This window comes from Salvelinus alpinus, chromosome 11 (genome assembly GCF_045679555.1).
Source record: "Salvelinus alpinus chromosome 11, SLU_Salpinus.1, whole genome shotgun sequence".
In the NCBI taxonomy this organism is placed as follows: Eukaryota; Metazoa; Chordata; class Actinopteri; order Salmoniformes; family Salmonidae; genus Salvelinus; species Salvelinus alpinus.
The window spans coordinates 64753799-64772167 of NC_092096.1; the positions used below are offsets into that span (position 1 = coordinate 64753799).

The 18369-nt window shown below is 45.9% G+C and overlaps 1 protein-coding gene across 1 annotated transcript in view; it reads right to left on the reverse strand.

Annotated features, from left to right (window-relative positions):
• Positions 1-18369, reverse strand: part of LOC139534667 (actin-binding LIM protein 2-like) — a 93313-nt gene that overhangs the window by 28768 nt on the left and 46176 nt on the right. Inside the window, exons 6-14 of the mRNA XM_071333985.1 lie at positions 17976-18069; positions 8326-8413; positions 7227-7285; positions 5550-5591; positions 4832-4909; positions 4321-4464; positions 3856-3973; positions 1904-2299; positions 780-860 (exon numbers count right to left, since the gene is read on the reverse strand). Of these exons, the coding sequence (XP_071190086.1) occupies positions 780-860; positions 1904-2299; positions 3856-3973; positions 4321-4464; positions 4832-4909; positions 5550-5591; positions 7227-7285; positions 8326-8413; positions 17976-18069 (1100 nt within the window). The remainder of the gene's footprint in view (positions 1-779; positions 861-1903; positions 2300-3855; positions 3974-4320; positions 4465-4831; positions 4910-5549; positions 5592-7226; positions 7286-8325; positions 8414-17975; positions 18070-18369) is intronic.

Genomic DNA, 18369 nt, shown 5'->3' on the forward strand with positions numbered 1-18369 from the left:
ACGTTTTCTTACCTACTCCTGCATGTTTTCTTACCTACTCCTGCACGTTTTCTTACCTACTCCTGCACGTTTTCTTACCTACTCCTGCATGTTTTCTTACCTACTCCTGCACATGTGTACTTGTCAAGGTTTCGGTCGAGTCGACTATTTCGGTCAAATACATTTATTGACAGATAGTGTGTGTGACTTATCATGTGGTTCCAACGTTGACCGCAGACCAACATATTTTACTATTATAATGTAGACGCCTCCACCCATACCCCCCTGTCAGCAACCCTCCCACAATCATTAAACCAACCACCTGCACTTTCACCCACTCACTCCATACACAACGCGAAAGACGCTGAATAACAACATCAACCTTTAAGGAAAAGCTTGGTTCCCAAAATAACAACAACAACATAAAGACTAACAAGTAATCCATGTTAAGTCAAAGGCAAGCCAACAGTTCCGGTTACAAGTACAACACTTACATCCCACCAAACATAGAAAGTCATCCACCACCTTCTCCCCAAATATCAATATGTCAAGGATAACTGAAATACATACAAGTAATATCAAACATATCCACAATTACAGTAGGTTCCCATGCACAACAACAAGACTAAGACAACCTAAAGACAAAAAGAGAAACAGCTTCCACAGACAATAGAAAGGGCAAGCAGAAACAGACTTAAGGGGTCCCAACACACAACCTTGATGCACACCAAGAAAACCCAGCAGTACACTGGGAGAAAGAGACACAGAGAGATAGAGACCAGGGGGATCTGGTGCGTTACCGTGACCGTGAGGAGGTAAATTGAGATGCAGGGACGTCTTAGGTTGAGATTCAGGTGGTAGTAGGGGGTCCTGTTTGAGGCCTAGGGGGTTGAGGGAGGGGCAGAGGGGGGATGAGAGGGAGAAGGGGGAGAGGAAGCACAGGGAGGTGGTTTGACACGTCACACCTGTGTGGGTAGGGGAATCCTCGTGTAGGTTGAAGGAGGTAATATTACACCTTACTTGTGTGCAGAAAAAATAGTGAAACTCTGAAGGGGGTTGGTGGGGGGCCGACATTAAACGACAAGTTTGATGTCGGACAACAATAGAATGCTCATGATGTCACTGTGACAACTGTCTACAGACATGTCAATAGACGTAGTATAAACCAGCCTTTAGTCTTGAAATCTTTGGTTGTTTACTACACTACCTTACTCACTCTGTTTAGCACATGGCCTCAGGTGAATCCTTAAAGAGATGGGTGGGGCTAAGGCTTAAGAGGGTGTGAACGATGCTGAAATGGTGTAGACAAAGAAGAGCTCTCCAGTAGGTGTACCAAAACATTCAAGTTACAAGTTGATCAATTTTCAATGCATGATTACTTTCCCATTGTTCCTCAACTGTAGTGTATGATATATCATTTAGTAGCTCTGAGTCTCTATTTTTATGCAATTTAAAAAACACAATTTCAAATTTTGCTACAAAAGACCGAATTGAGCCGGTCGGTCACATTTGTATTCACAGTCATGTGAAATCCATAGATTAGGACCTAATGAATTTAATTAAATATGACTGATTTCATTATATGAACTGTAACTCAGTAAAATCTTTGAAATTGTTGCATGTTGCGTTTATATTTTTGTTCAGTGTATGTAAAACTGTTATTTCAAACCAGCCGAAACCATGCAGATATGTGGGAAACACAGCACACACGTCATAGGTCTAAAAGAGTAATTATGAGACTCATTGTGCTGCTGTTTATTTGACTATTGATTAGTTGAATGTTTGTACACAGCCGGGGATGGGAACATGCAGTATTATCACCACAGAGCAAAGGAACAGGTGTACTCTAAAGGACACTGCACTCCATACCAGCGGACCCATGGGTCCAGGACAGCGTGCGAGGGACTAGGGAGGGACTAGCTACCTCTGAAGTAGGGCACATAGTTGTGCTGCTGGAGCAAGGCCAAGGTGGTAGGGTTGAGGGGCAGAGGAGAGTTTCTACCTCCAGGAGAGACTCTGCCACCGGGAGACATTTTACCAGGCTGTGTCAACGCCCCAGGCACCTGCAGCCCCCCAGGGAACTTGGGGGGTAGACCCCTTGAGTAGTCCATGGGGAGGGAGGAGGAGTCCCTAGCCAAGGAGGAGAGGTACTTAGGCCCCCCCGTGTAGGCTGAGGGGTGGGGGAGGGAGCTGGAGTCCCTAGCCAAGGAGGAGAGGTACTTAGGCCCCCCCGTGTAGGCTGAGGGGTGGGGGAGGGAGCTGGAGTCAAGGGCCTGGCCATATCTTTTACCCATTGCTTTAACGGCCATATAAAGATCCTCTGTAGGAGAAAATGGTTGAGGAGAAGGACAAGATGTTTTTCAGGGCACAGAGGACACACCCAATAGTAGTGTCCCCCACCCAATAGTAGTGTCCCCCACCCAATAGTAGTGTCCCCCACCCAATAGTAGTGTCCCCCACCCAATAGTAGTGTCCCCCACCCAATAGTAGTGTCCCCCACCCAATAGTAGTGTCCCCCACCCAATAGTAGTGTCCCCCACCCAATAGTAGTGTCCCCCACCCAATAGTAGTGTCCCCCACCCAATAGTAGATCAATAGTAGTGTCCCCCACCCAATAGTAGATCAATAGTAGTGTCCCCCACCCAATAGTAGATCAATAGTAGTGTCCCCCACCCAATAGTAGTGTCCCCCACCCAATAGTAGTGTCCCCCACCCAATAGTAGTGTCCCCCACCCAATAGTAGTGTCCCCCACCCAATAGTAGATCAATAGTAGTGTCCCCCACCCAATAGTAGATCAATAGTAGTGTCCCCCACCCAATAGTAGATCAATAGTAGTGTCCCCCACCCAATAGTAGATCAATAGTAGTGTCCCCCACCCAATAGTAGATCAATAGTAGTGTCCCCCACCCAATAGTAGATCAATAGTAGTGTCCCCCACCCAATAGTAGATCAATAGTAGTGTCCCCCACCCAATAGTAGATCAATAGTAGTGTCCCCCACCCAATAGTAGTGTCCCCCACCCAATAGTAGATCAATAGTAGTGTCCCCCACCCAATAGTAGATCAATAGTAGTGTCCCCCACCCAATAGTAGATCAATAGTAGTGTCCCCCACCCAATAGTAGATCAATAGTAGTGTCCCCCACCCAATAGTAGATCAATAGTAGTGTCCCCCACCCAATAGTAGATCAATAGTAGTGTCCCCCACCCAATAGTAGTGTCCCCCACCCAATAGTAGATCAATAGTAGTGTCCCCCACCCAATAGTAGATCAATAGTAGTGTCCCCCACCCAATAGTAGATCAATAGTAGTGTCCCCCACCCAATAGTAGTGTCCCCCACCCAATAGTAGATCAATAGTAGTGTCCCCCACCCAATAGTAGATCAATAGTAGTGTCCCCCACCCAATAGTAGATCAATAGTAGTGTCCCCCACCCAATAGTAGATCAATCCTGTTCTTTACACATTCTGTGGTAATGCCATGTTATGTGATGGTACCACCTCATTCAACGAGCAGAAAGGAATGAGAATTCATAAAATGTCGGAACAGGAAACAGAATCTTCAAATAAACATGTGTCCTCTGAAGTAATAGAATTAACCAATCAAGATGACACCTAAATCAGGTTGCACTTTTTGGAATATGATGCAACGTGGTAAAAATTACATCATGCACTATAAGCAAATGCTGCATATTATTGACTACATTTGTAGATATGCATATCATTATATTATAATAACGTATGATATTCATAATAGCTAAATACTTTTACTATACATTAACTATGATATACCGCATTTGACTGTGTTTTTTCTTGTTTTAACTACTGCTAGCTGACGGGTGAGGGAGGAGGGGTGAGGGAGGAGGGGGGGTACCTACCCGGCCTGCTGTAGTTCTGGGGGGAGCGAGAAGGGGTATACCCTCCATACTTCCCCAGGGAGCTGTTGGAGCTGGGGCTGGAGGGCCTCCTCTGACGAGGAGACTTCTCTCCGTCACCCTGGAAACAAGGACGGGAAGTGATGTCATAGTGATGTCATAGTGATGTCATAGGGATGCCATACAAAGAGGGAAACTGATGTCATGGATAGAGCCAAATCCGTAACACAGAACGTTCACTCACTCTTTAATCACAGTGTATGGAGCGAGGGAGAGGAGGAAAAGAGAGAGAGAGAGAGAGAGAGAGAGAGAGAGAGAGAGAGAGAGAGAGAGAGAGAGAGAGAAAGAGAGCAAGAAAGAGAGAAAGAGAGAAAGAAAGAGAAAGATAGAGATATACAGTATATATATAGAGAGAGAGAGAGAGAGAGAAAGAAGGCAGCTCCCTTGTTCCCTTCCTTGTCTCCTTACCTCTCCGTAGTGTCGTTCCTCTGAGGGGTAGCTGACGTAGGGGCTGTAGGAGAGCATGTCTGGCCGGTCGATGTTGTAGATCGCCTTGATCTTTGGCAGAGCAGCAAGGTCTTTGTAGTCCAGCATCTCATCTCCTAGTTTGGCCTGGGACACAGAGGAAACACATCTAATCAGTCTTTTAATTATCAACCACTTTGATCATGACTAAATGATGATCATGACTAATGGTATAGCACAGTTGAAATACTGTAGTCAACTTAGCACAGTGGACAACCCTGGTCCAGGAGACCTACAGGATGATGGGCAGGCTTTTGCTCCAGACCATCACTAACCCACGTGAGGCAACCAATCAACTATTCATCTAGATCATATGTAGTTGAATCAGGTGTTTTAATGCTGGGTTAGAACAAAACAAAACCCTGCACACAGTCACTGTTGCTCTTCTGGACCAGGGTTTGTGACCGCTGTTGTCCTGTGACTCCCTCTAGTGGCGAGGTGAGGTGGTGCTCACATAGATGACCCTGTTAGGAGAGCCAGACGCACTGGAGGCTGGGACAGAGGTGATGCTCTCAGAGGAGGTCCTGCTCACCTGGAATATAGACAACCAGGAGTTAACTCTACTCATTATCAGAAAGGAGTGAGAGAGAGGTAGACATGGAGAGAAAGAGAGAGAGACAGAGAAATGTAATCACTCTTGAATTGAAAACTTACGCTTCGCATTTCGACTCTCAGCGAGTTTCTCAGTGCCACTAACTTGAGGATAACTATGAGCCTTTGTTTACAAATAGCAGTGTGACAACAGAAGTAAACAACAGCCTCCTCTATTCAAAAACAGCACGCAGCATCATTCACGGTGACAGCAGTGGTGACCTAAACAGTCTCCTGTCACAGTGACTGGGATGCCAGACAGACACAGTAGAGTTTTTCATTAGTGAAGCTCAGGTGGGTCAAAATGATCAGTGTCAACCATCTATTCAGGCATTACAGTTAGGCGTGGGGCTAATTCCATTTCAACTTAATTCATCCCCTGAATTGAAATGGAATGGATCCAAACCCTGGTTATTAACATACTACCACAGTCAGTCACTGTTTGGGTTGGATCACATGATCAGCCCAAGGGTAATGTGGGCGTGGCTAGCTACTGAGTGTGAAGCCTGTCAAGGGTCAGGGGGTCAACCCCATGCAGAGGGTGGAGGTGAGGGGGTCTGGGCTGAGCATGCATCACAAACCTGCTGCTCAGGGACATCATTGAGCTGTATCCGGACCTGCTTCTGGGAACAACAGGTGTATTACATTGGGGAGGGGAAGGGGAGAGAGCACTGATCTGGGACCAGGGCTTACTAACTTACTGCACAGTAAGTGAAATTATTAGGCGCCCTTCGTTCTGGTAATTAAGATCCACACAGTCCCAGTCATCACAGTCCCAGTCAACACAGTCCCAGTCAACACAGTCCCAGTCAACACAGTCCCAGTCAACACAGTCCCAGTCATCACAGTCCCAGTCAACACAGTCCCAGTCATCACAGTCCCAAGTCCCAGTCATCACAGTCCCAGTCATCACAGTCCCAGTCATCACAGTCCCAGTCAACACAGTCCCAGTCATCACAGTTCCAGTCATCACAGTCCCAGTCAACACAGTCCCAGTCATCACAGTCCCAGTCAACACAGTCCCAGTCATCACAGTCCCAGTCAACACAGCCCCAGTCAACACAGTCAACACAGTCCCAGTCAACACAGTCCCAGTCAACACAGTTCCAGTAAACACAGTCCCAGTCAAAACAGTCAACACAGTCCCAGTCAACACAGTCCCAGTCATCACAGTCCCAGTCATCACAGTCCCAGTCATCACAGTCCCAGTCAACACAGGTCCAGTCAACACAGTCCCAGTCATCACAGTCCCAGTCATCACAGTCACAGTCATCACAGGCCCAGTCATCACAGTCCCAGTCAACACAGTCCCAGTCAACACAGAGTCAGTCGACACAGTCCCAGTGAACACAGTTCCAAGTCCCAGTCAACACAGTCCCAGTCAACACAGTCCCAGTCATCACAGTCCCAGTCATCACAGTCCCAGTCATCACAGTCCCAGTCATCACAGTCCCAGTCATCACAGAGTCAGTCAACACAGTCCCAGTGAACACAGTCCCAAGACCCAGTCATCACAGTCCCAGTCAACACAGAGTCAGTCGACACAGTCCCAGTGAACACAGTCCCAAGTCCCAGTCAACACAGTCCCAGTCAACACAGTCCCAGTCATCACAGTCCCAGTCATCACAGTTCCAGTAAACACAGTCCCAGTCAACACAGTCCCAGTCAACACAGTCCCAGTCAACACAGTCCCAGTCATCACAGTCCCAGTCAACACAGTCCCAGTCATCACAGTCCCAGTCAACACATTCCCAGTCATCACAGTCCCAGTCATCACAGAGTCAGTCAACACAGTCCCAGTGAACACAGTCCCAAGTCCCAGTCATCACAGTCCCAGTCATCACAGTCCCAGTCAACACAGTCCCATTTCTAATGGGGCAGAATACAAGTTGACATACAAGATGATGTGTGGTTTAAACATTATATTGTGATGAGTATGACTCCTCATTCAATACTGTAACACAGCCTTAGTTAAACTGTAGAGCTGCTGTAGAGTCATTTCTCATGGACAGATGCACGTCACATTAAAATGGTAGTAGTGTCTGTCGACAAACTGTGAGATGCGAAACCTTTTCGTCACTGATCATTTGGACACATCACGATTTTGCGAGCGCTCGCATCTTTTGAATTTCAGAAGAGGAGGGGACATTTTTCCCGTAGACTTGACTGAAACTGGCTGAGAGTTTCTGTTTAGAGGGATGGAGACTTCACTAGTCCCGTTAGTCTATTTTCAAACATGTCTCGGAGAGAGAACTCACCTTATTCTTTTCCTCCTGTCTGGCTGCCTGTCTGCAAGGAGGATGCCAGATGGAGTTACCTGACAGACAGGAAAGGACAGGAAGAGAGAGAGAGAGAGAGAGAGAGAGAGAGAGAGAGAGAGAGAGAGAGAGAGAGGAGAGAGAAGGGAGGGAGAAGAGAGGGAGGAAAGCGAGAGAGAGAGAGAGAGAAATACAACGAAATGCATTCATTTCAAATGTCATAAACTGTACAAAGCATAGTCTTTCCCCAGAGCATCAGTTGTTCCTGACAGAGCGTCATGACTTTGGCAGATGAGAGATCCAAAATACGCCAGTGACTGTCCTATCCCCAGCTGTCTCCCTGTCACTGTGACATAAGCTAATACCAGCCCAAGTCTAAGGAAGCTAATAGCAAACTGTAGGGAGAGAGAGACAGGCTTTCTGTAAATCACAGACTGGGGCCAAACCTACAGCAATAGTGCTCCAGGAACAATAAATAATAAACGAGGTGACTCATAAGGCTGAGGTTGTGTGAGGTGATACATTCATTAACACTGTAATCCAATTCATTAGCATTGGGCAGATGTTCTGTAGCTCTATGGCTTTATGGCAGCTGGGCTATTAGTGAGATAAGTTTCTGTGTTGATGGAAGGCTGTTGGTGCTAATCTGAGTAAAAAAAAGAGAGAGAGAGAGAGCAGGAGAGAGAGAGAGAGCAGGAGAGAGAGAGAGTAGGAGAGAGCGAGAGAGTATGTGAGAGAGAGAGAGAGAGAGAGAGAGAGAGAGAGAGAGAGAGAGAGAGAGAGAGTATGTGAGAGAGAGAGAGAGAGAGAGAGAGAGAGAGAGAGAGAGAGAGAGAGAGAGAGAGAGAGAGAGAGAGAGAGAGAGAGAGAGAGAGAGAGAAGGAGATAGAGAGAGAGCAGGAGAGAGAGAGAGAGTAGGAGAGAGCGAGATAGTATGTGAGAGAGAGAGAGAGCGAGAGAGAGAGAGAGAGAGAGAGAGAGAGAGAGAGAGAGAGAGAGAGAGAGAGAGAGAGAGAGAGAGAGAGAGAGAGAGAGAGAGGGAGAGGGAAAGAGATGGAGAGAAGGTGACAGAGACAGAGGAAAAGAGAGGTTAGTTTACCTTGCAGGTACATCTCTTCTCCCTCTCCAAACATCTGCTCACACCTGGCACAGCGGGCACATGAGGGGTGGTAGTGTTTCTCCCCAGCCTGGTACAGACAAGAGGTCAGAGGTCACACAAAGGTTAAAAAGGTCTTCATTGACATCGAGACAAGAGGTTACAACCTAGGAAATCGACAGTGAGAGAATACTGAAGATCTGACAAATGATAGCAGAAATAAAACAATCCACAGCTGGTTTACAAACACTTTACAAGCAATATCCTACAACCAGACAAAACAACATATCAAGTCTAAAGCAGAGGCCTCGTGTGGCTGTGTTATTGGTTAGTAGGCTGCTGATGCTGCTGGTTTAACCCTTACCTAGAGTAATATTCTGTAAGCTTCTCCAATTAACATCACTAATTAAAGTGGAGTCGGATGAGGCGCAAAACAAAGTGCAGTTATCCAACATCGCCACAAGGGGGTGGTGAGGTACAGGCCACAATACTGCAGGTCGGCTACTGGATCACTAAGAATGTCTACAGGACCATCCAAACCTTTATGAGACTAATCAAGACGTCTAGAAGATGACATGACACCAATGAACGCTGTCTATGTGCTCTAGCACCACAGTAAGACGTATGGTTTCACATTGACCTGCTAAAGGATGGATATTCACTTATTCCTGAGGCTGTGATGAATTCCACAGAGCTGTTGGAGGTGCTAGAAATGACCTATGTCTATAATGAGATGATTTCATGGTGTGGATGTCTCTCTCTCTCTAACTCAATTCAATTCAATTCAAGGGGCTTTATTGGCATGGGAAACATGTGTTAACATTGCCAAAGCAAGTGAGGTAGGTAATATACAAAAGTCAAATAAACAATAAAAATGAACAGTAAACATTACACATACAGAAGTTTCAAAACAATAAAGACATTACAAATGTCATATTATATATATGCAGTGTTGTAACAATGTACAAATGGTTAAAGCACACAAGTTAAAATAAATAAACATAAATATGGGTTGTATTTACAGTGGTGTTTGTTCTTCACTGGTTGCCCTTTTCTTGTGGCAACAGGTCACAAATCTTGCTGCTGTGATGGCACACTGTGGAATTTCACCCAGTAGATATGGGAGTTTATCAAAATTGGATTTGTTTTCGAATTCTTTGTGGATCTGTGTAATCTGAGGGAAATATGTCTCTCTAATATGGTCATACATTGGGCAGGAGGTTAGGAAGTGCAGCTCAGTTTCCACCTCATTTTGTGGGCAGTGTGCACATAGCCTGTCTTCTCTTGAGAGCCATGTCTGCCTACGGCGGCCTTTCTCAATAGCAAGGCTATGCTCACTGAGTCTGTACATAGTCAAAGCTTTCCTTAAGTTTGGGTCAGTCACAGTGGTCAGGTATTCTGCCACTGTGTACTCTCTGTTTAGGGCCAAATAGCATTCTAGTTTGCTCTGTTTTTTTGTTAATTCTTTCCAATGTGTCAAGTAATTATCTTTTTGTTTTCTCATGATTTGGTTGGGTCTAATTGTGCTGTTGTCCTGGGGCTCTGTGGGGTGTGTTTGTGTTTGTGAACAGAGCCCTAGGACCAGCTTGCTTAGGGGACTCTTCTCCAGGTTCATCTCTCTGTAGGTGATGGCTTTGTTATGGAAGGTTTGGGAATCGCTTCCTTTTAGGTGGTTGTAGAATTTAACGGCTCTTTTCTGGATTTTGATAATTAGTGGGTATCGGCCTAATTCTGCTCTGCATGCATTATTTGGTGTTCTACGTTGTACACGGAGGATATTTTTGCAGAATTCTGCATGCAGAGTCTCAATTTGGTGTTTGTCCCATTTTGTGAAATCTTGGTTGGTGAGCGGACCCCAGACCTCACAACCATAAAGGGCAATGGGCTCTATGACTGATTCAAGTATTTTTAGCCAGATCCTAATTGGTATGTTGAAATTTATGTTCCTTTTGATGGCATAGAAGGCCCTTCTTGCCTTGTCTCTCAGATCGTTCACAGCTTTGTGGAAGTTACCTGTGGTGCTGATGTTTAGGCCGAGGTATGTATAGTTTTTTGTGTGCTCTAGGGCAACGGTGTCTAGATGGAATTTGTGGTCCTGGTGACTGGACCTTTTTTGGAACACCATTATTTTGGTCTTACTGAGATTTACTGTCAGGGCCCAGGTCTGACAGAATCTGTGCAGAAGATCTAGATGCTGCTGTAGGCCCTCCTTGGTTGGTGACAGAAGCACCAGATCATCAGCAAACAGTAGACATTTGACTTCGGATTCTAGTAGGGTGAGACCGGGTGCTGCAGACTGTTCTAGTGCCCGCGCCAATTCGTTGATATATATGTTGAAGAGGGTGGGGCTTAAGCTGCATCCCTGTCTCACCCCACGACCCTGTGTGAAGAAATGTGTGTGTTTTTTGCCAATTTTAACCGCACACTTGTTGTTTGTGTACATGGATTTTATAATGTCGTATGTTTTACCCCCAACACCACTTTCCATCAATTTGTATAGCAGACCCTCATGCCAAATTGAGTCGAAGGCTTTTTTGAAATCAACAAAGCATGAGAAGACTTTGCCTTTGTTTTGGTTTGTTTGGTTGTCAATTAGGGTGTGTAGGGTGAATACATGGTCTGTTGTACGGTAATTTGGTAAAAAGCCAATTTGACATTTGCTCAGTACATTGTTTTCATTGAGGAAATGTACGAGTCTGCTGTTAATGATAATGCAGAGTATTTTCCCAAGGTTACTGTTGACGCATATTCCACGGTAGTTATTGGGGTCAAATTTGTCTCCACTTTTGTGGATTGGGGTGATCAGTCCTTGGTTCCAAATATTGGGGAAGATGCCAGAGCTAAGGACGATGTTAAAGAGTTTTAGTATAGCCAATTGGAATTTGTTGTCTGTATATTTGATCATTTCATTAAGGATACCATCAACACCACAGGCCTTTTTGGGTTTGAGGGTTTTTATTTTGTCCTGTAACTCATTCAAGGTAATTGGAGAATCCAATGGGTTCTGGTAGTCTTTAATAGTTGATTCTAGGATTTGTATTTGATCATGTATATGTTTTTGTTCTTTATTCTTTGTTATAGAGCCAAAAAGATTGGAGAAGTGGTTTACCCATACATCTCCATTTTGGATAGATAATTCTTCGTGTTGTTGTTTGTTTAGTGTTTTCCAATTTTCCCAGAATTGGTTAGAGTCTATGGAGTCTTCAATTACATTGAGCTGATTTCTGACGTGCTGTTCCTTCTTTTTCCGTAGTGTATTTCTGTATTGTTTTAGTGATTCGCCATAGTGAAGGCGTAGACTCAGGTTTTCCGGGTCTCTATGTTTTTGGTTGGACAGGTTCCTCAATTTATTTCTTAGATTTTTGCATTCTTTATCAAACCATTTGTCATTGTTGTTCATTTTCTTCGGTTTTCTATTTGAGATTTTTAGATTTGATAGGGAAGCTGAGAGGTCAAATATACTGTTAAGATTTTCTACTGCCAAGTTTACACCTTCACTATTGCAGTGGAACATTTTACCCAGGAAGTTGTCTAAAAGGGATTGAATTTGCTGTTGCCTAATTGTTTTTTGGTAGGTTTCCAAACTCTCTAACTCTCTCTCTCTCTCTCTCTCTCTCTCTCTCTCTCTCTCTCTCTCTCTCTCTCTCTCTCTCTCTCTCTCTCTCTCTCTCTCTCTCTCTCTCTCTCTCTCTCTCTCTCTCTCTCTCTCTCTCTCTCTCTCTCTCTCTCTCTCTCTCTCTCTGCATGCTGGGAGTGTTTGGTGCATGCTGGGAATTGTGTGAGTGTAGAGTTATATATCTTGGTTTTTCTTTTACGTTCCCTTTCTTGGTGCTATCTTCTTTTTTTTCTTCCTATGATTAAGGTTATCATTATTTTTTATTTAGTTGTTGTGGTAGAATTAAGTATATTGTTTTTTGTGTCAAAATTACCCTGGTTTTGGCGGGGATGGCGACCCACATGGGGATGCCGTCCCTGTCCCTTCGGCACGGCTTTAGGTGTGTTACTGAAGCTACTGTCACGGTGGAGGAGTTTCTGGTCGCCGTAGGAGAGAAGGTAGGATATGAGAATGTTGCTTATGCGTCACGGATTAATAAAGCGGTGGTGGATTTTCTTAAAGAAGAGAGTATTGTTGATCGTATGGTTGAGCATGGTGTACTTCTTAAAGAAGAGAGTCTTGTAGATCGTATGGTTGAGCATGGAGTACTTCTTAAAGAAGAGAGTCTTGTAGATCGTATGGTTGAGCATGGAGTACTTCTTAAAGAAGAGAGTCTTGTAGATCGTATGGTTGAGCATGGAGTACTTCTTAAAGAAGAGAGTCTTGTAGATCGTATGGTTGAGCATGGAGTACTTCTTAAAGAAGAGAGCCTTGTAGATCGTATGGTTGAGCATGGAGTACTTCTTAAAGAAGAGAGTCTTGTAGATCGTATGGTTGAGCGTGGTGTACTTCTTAAAGAAGAGCGTCTTGTTGATCGTATGGTTGAGCATGGAGTACTTAAAGGAATGTTTATTCAAGTTACGCTGCTTTTTTCTCCGTCAACAAGGGTAACAATTTAAAATGTACCGCCGTTTATTCCCAATGAGTTATTGGAGCGCGAGCTATTGCGGTTTGGGAAGTTCGCAAGTTCAATTAAGATTGTCCCGTTGGGTTGCAAACACCCGGCGTTGAAACAGGTTATGTCGTTTCGGCGACAGGTGTTTATGTTTTTGGACTCACCGGAGCAGACTTTGGAGTTATCGTTTAAAGTCAAGTAAGGGACAGGAATAAGAGGGCTGGGGTATTAGAAGTAATAATACTGAGTGATGAGGCTAATGAGCTTGACTGGGGTATGTGGTGGGAGAGGCAGCGTATACTCAGTCATGGTACTAATTTCAGTGCTGGGGTGGCCATCTTGTTTTCCTCAGGCTTAGGGGTGACTGTGGTATCTACAACAGAGATTGTCAAGGGTCGGGTTTTATTGGTCAAGGTGGATGTGATGCGTTTTTTGTTTGTTTTGTTGGAATGTTTATGCTCCTAATGAGGGTACAGAGCGTCTTGTTGTGTTTGATCAAATAAAGGAAACCTGAAGACAGTGTTACCAAGAGGGGTGTGGTTTTAGGGGGGGACTGGAACTGTACAGTGGATTTTACTGTTGATCGCACTGCTGAAGAACCTCACCTGCGGTCAGCCACTTTCCTGTCTGGTCTATTAACTGAGTTTGAGCTTTCTGATGTGTGGAGAGTAAGGAAGGCAACAGTTAGGCAGTACACATGGTTAAAGGTTAATGAAGGTCGTGTCAGTGCAGCAAGGTTAGACAGCTTGTATGTATCTGATCACTACTGTAGTAGGGTTGGAAGGTTAGACAGGTTGTATGTATCTGATCTCTACTGTAGTAGGGTTGGAAGGTTAGACAGGTTGTATGTATCTGATCACTACTGTAGTAGGGTTGGAAGGTTAGACAGGTTGTATGTATCTGATCACTACTGTAGTAGGGTTGGAAGGTTAGACAGGTTGTATGTATCTGATCACTACTGTAGTAGGGTTGGAAGGTTAGACAGGTTGTATGTATCTTATCACTACTGTAGTAGGGTTGGAAGGTGTGATATTACTCCTGTGGGTTTCTCTGATCACCATATTGTTACTGTTGATATTCACTTGTCCTGTCCACGAAGGTCATCACTTTACTGGTATTTTAAAGTTAAGTTGTTACATGATGTCATGTTTTGGGAGGGTGTAGTGGAGAAAGGGTGTGCCGGAGAATGGGTGTGCCAGACTGTCAAGGTGGAAATGGGTGCTACCCCAGCTGTCTTATAGGGGAAGGGTGCTGGTAGATAATAATCTTGCTGCCTCTACCCTGTGGCACAGACTAATGATTTTACAGCCACCCAGGGCTGGGAGCCAGGAGGTGATTGGGTCAATCGATCTGATACAAGAGCTTCAGAGGACCTTTGTCAATTTCTTCTGGTCTGGACAGCACTGGATTAAAGCTGCAGCCCTGTACCTGCCACGGCACGAGGGTGGGCAAGGCCTTGTGGACATTTCTTCCAGGATCATGGCTTTCCGGCTTCAAGCAGCCCAGAGACTGTTGTACAGTGACGGTTCTAGCTGGGTCGACACAGCCTTCACATTGATGAGGAGAGCGGGCTGTTTGGGCTTAGACAAGCACCTTCTCCTCTTAAAGCTGGAGGGGGGTGATTTGTCTGGACTGACTCCATTTTATGAGTCTGTTATGCAGGCTTGGGGAGTCCTTGTCAAGTCCCGTAAGGCCGGCACGCCACCAGGGATGTGGCTTTTTGAAGAGCCTCTTTTTCACAAACTACCGATTGAAAAGAGGACAGCTGACCTCCAATGGAGGATAATACATGGAGGCATAGCCACCAACATGCATCTGGTACATCTGGATCCTACTGTTGGGGAGGGGTGTCTATTCTGTGCTGAGTCTGAAACTCTGGCACATCTGTTTTTGCAGTGTCCCGTGTTGGTCGGGGTGATTGGCCTGATCACTTCTTGGTTCTCAGCTTTGGAGGAGGTTTTCTCTTCCCAACTGTTTATATTTGGGCTAAAGTACAGGTTATTCGGGGACAGCCTATAACAAACTGGTTAACAATATTGATCTGTTTATGAGTATATGGGGTATTCAGAGTCTGTTGTGTTTAGTTAGTGTGGAGGAGGATTTGGTGTTGTGTTTAGTTACTGTGGAGGAGGATTTGGTGTTGTGTTTAGTTACTGTGGAGGAGGATTTGGTGTTGTGTTTAGTTACTGTGGAGGAGGATTTGGTGTTGTTTTTAGTTACTGTGGAGGAGGATTTGGTGTTGTGTTTAGTTACTGTGGAGGAGGATTTGGTGTTGTTTTAAGTTACTGTGGAGGAGGATTTGGTGTTGTGTTTAGTTACTGTGTAACTATGGTTTTGTATGAGTTTTTATTGTGTTGTGGGTAGGGAACTCCTCTGACAGAGAGAGAGGGACAGAGTGGGGTGGGGGGTGGATGAGAGGGGGGTGGAGGGTGAGAGGGAGGGAGGGAGAAAGAGAGAGAGGAAGGTCCCTTTGAAACACCACTGCACCGCTGATCTGGAGCGATAACAGGCTGAAATGGGATTATTATTGAAACAAGGAAAGTCTTTTCTTCTTCCCGCTCCTTATCCTCCCTCCCTTCCTCTATCTCTATCTCCCTCCCTCCCTCCCTCCCTCTATCTCCCTCCCTCCCTCCCTCCATCTCCCTCCCTCCCTTCCTCCCTCCATCTCACTCTCCCTCCCTCCCCCCCCCTCCCTCCCTCCCTCCCTCCCTCTATCTCACTCTCCATCCCTCCATCTCACTCTCCCTCCCTCCCTCCCTCCCTCCCTCCCTCCCTCCCTCCCTCCCTCTATCTCACTCTCCCTCCATCCATCTCACTCTCCTTCCCTCCCCTCCTCTCCCTCCCTCTCCCTCTCCCTCCCTCCCTCCCTCTCTCACTCTCCCTCCCTCCCTTCCTCTCCCTCTATCTCACTCTCCCTCCCTCCCTTCCTCTCTCTATATCAATCTCCCTCCCTTCCTCTCTCTATCCTTCTCACTCTCCCTCCCTCCCTTCCTCTCTCTATCCCTCTCGTTCTTCTATCCCCCACAGTTTTAGGACTAGGCTGAGAGGCAGGGGAGGTGATCCATTTAGTCTCACAATGGATTTTGGTGAGAGAGGCAGAATAGAGCAACGAGGCTGACACACACACACACAGGCACACACAGGCACACACACACACACACACACAGGCACACACACACACACACAGGCACACACACACACACACAGGCACACACACACACACACACACACACACACACACACACACACACACACACACACACACACACACACACACACACACACACACACACACACACACACACACACACACACACACACAGAGAGAACACTCACAGCAGTGGAACGGAGTGGTTGGATGCACGGAGACCAGCTGGTATTACATTGTGTCTCTCTCTGTCCTGTCTTCAAACCAGCCAACCATACACAGATCAATAAAAACCTCCACTTCCTCTTCCTCACCCCTACTGTGATCCTGTGCACTCTCTCTAGTGGAAACACCACATTTATCGGGGTATTCAGAGCACTATATATGTAGGAGACAGTGTACAGAACAAGGCTATGTCGATAACTCAATTTGGACATAAATGCAGACAGAAACTTAAATCCAAGCTTCCAAGTGTTAAACTCGTTTGACAGGAGCCATTTGAACCATATGTTCTTACAGACCATTCAGACCATTTAACCACAATCCTCAAACCATCCAGTTCCTGCCTCACTAAGGCCCCTCTGTTGACTTGTCCCTCTGCGGTTCCATTCCTTGATCAATCCTAAATGCCATGACATTTAAGTGCAGGCAGGAATCCTAGGCAAGGCTCCACACAGTCCACCGTGCAGGACAGGACAGGACAGGACAGGTGACAGACTGGGGGCTGTGACCCTCCTAACTAAACCCAGTGTTGAACTGTAATGTACCGTGACTTGATCTGCTTGGGTTCTAAAGGGCAATAGATAGCAGAGCTCTATCATAGCTCTCTAGGTTAGAAGCTGACTATCTCTGTCTGCTGACACTGTTTTCAATTGTGGTTCATGTGTGTTAATACAAGAGTGGGGATTGGTGCGTAGCCTGCGCACCTAAACTGCCTTGAGGAAGCCACATTGACCCTCTGCAATGAAATCACACATTGTTGTACAGCGGACCTATGTGACACACACACAGACACACAGACACACACACAGAGACACACACACAGACACACACAGAGACACACACACACACACACACACACATACACACACACACACATACACACACACACACACACCACTGCCTTTCAGTTGTGACTGACTGATGGAAGCTGGCAGGCCGCAGGCTACCAACGTGACCCTGTAGGACCTAGAAGCATGTAGCTGAAATAACATATAAACTGGATGTGGTGTATCATGGTGTGATGATGCAATGCTATGATGAAAGAGACAAATATGCTCATTACATGTCCTATGAGTCTTATGCTTCCACCTGAGGGGGAGAGAGAGAGAGAGAGAGAGAGAGAGAGAGAGAGAGAGAGAGAGAGAGAGAGAGAGAGAGCGAGAGAGAGAGAGAGAGAGAGAGAGCGAGAGAGAGAGAGAGCGAGAGCGCGAGAGAGAGAGCGCGCGAGAGAGAGCGCGAGAGAGCGTGAGAGAGAGAGCGCGAGAGAGAGAGCGAGAGAGAGAGAGAGAGAGAGCGCCGAGAGAGCGAGAGAGAGAGAGCGAGAGAGAGCGCCGAGAGAGAGAGAGAGAGAGAGAGAGAGAGAGAGAGAGAGAGAGAGAGAGAGAGAGAGAGAGAGAGTGTGAGAGAGAGCGAGAGAGAGAGAGAGAGAGAGAGCGAGAGAGAGCGAGAGAGAGCGAGAGAGAGAGCGAGAGAGAGCTAGAGAGAGAGCTAGAGAGAGAGAGAGAGAGTGTGAAGGGGAGACTGAGCCCCACAAGTCAGATTGTAAAAGCATGTAAACAAAGATGGTTACTGCTAATGTATACATCTAAGAGTGGCAAGACCATGGGGACCTTTTGTTGTGTCAATCTCGAAATGTTTCCACTTTGAAGACATAGCTCTGCCTCATATACCTCAATCATCCATCACTCCATCCATAGACAGGAGTGACATATAGGTGTTATAAAGCGTCCTACCTCCAGTACTTTCCCAGTGATGTACTTCTTGCAGCTGTCACACTGGATACCGTACATGGCATGGTAGTCCACCTCGCAGTAGGGGATCCCATCCCTAGTACAACACACACACCACACACACCACACACACACACACACACACACCACACACACACACACACACACACACACACACACACCACACACACACACACACACACACACACACACACACACACACACACACACACACACACACACACACACACACACACACACACCAGAGATCACAGGCAGCTTTTAATACATACTCTGTGACATTCTGACACTTCTGACAGGTGATATCAGAGAAAGAGAGACAGTGACACGACCAGATTCAAAATGTCCAAAATTATTTTCACATCTGAGTTACCTG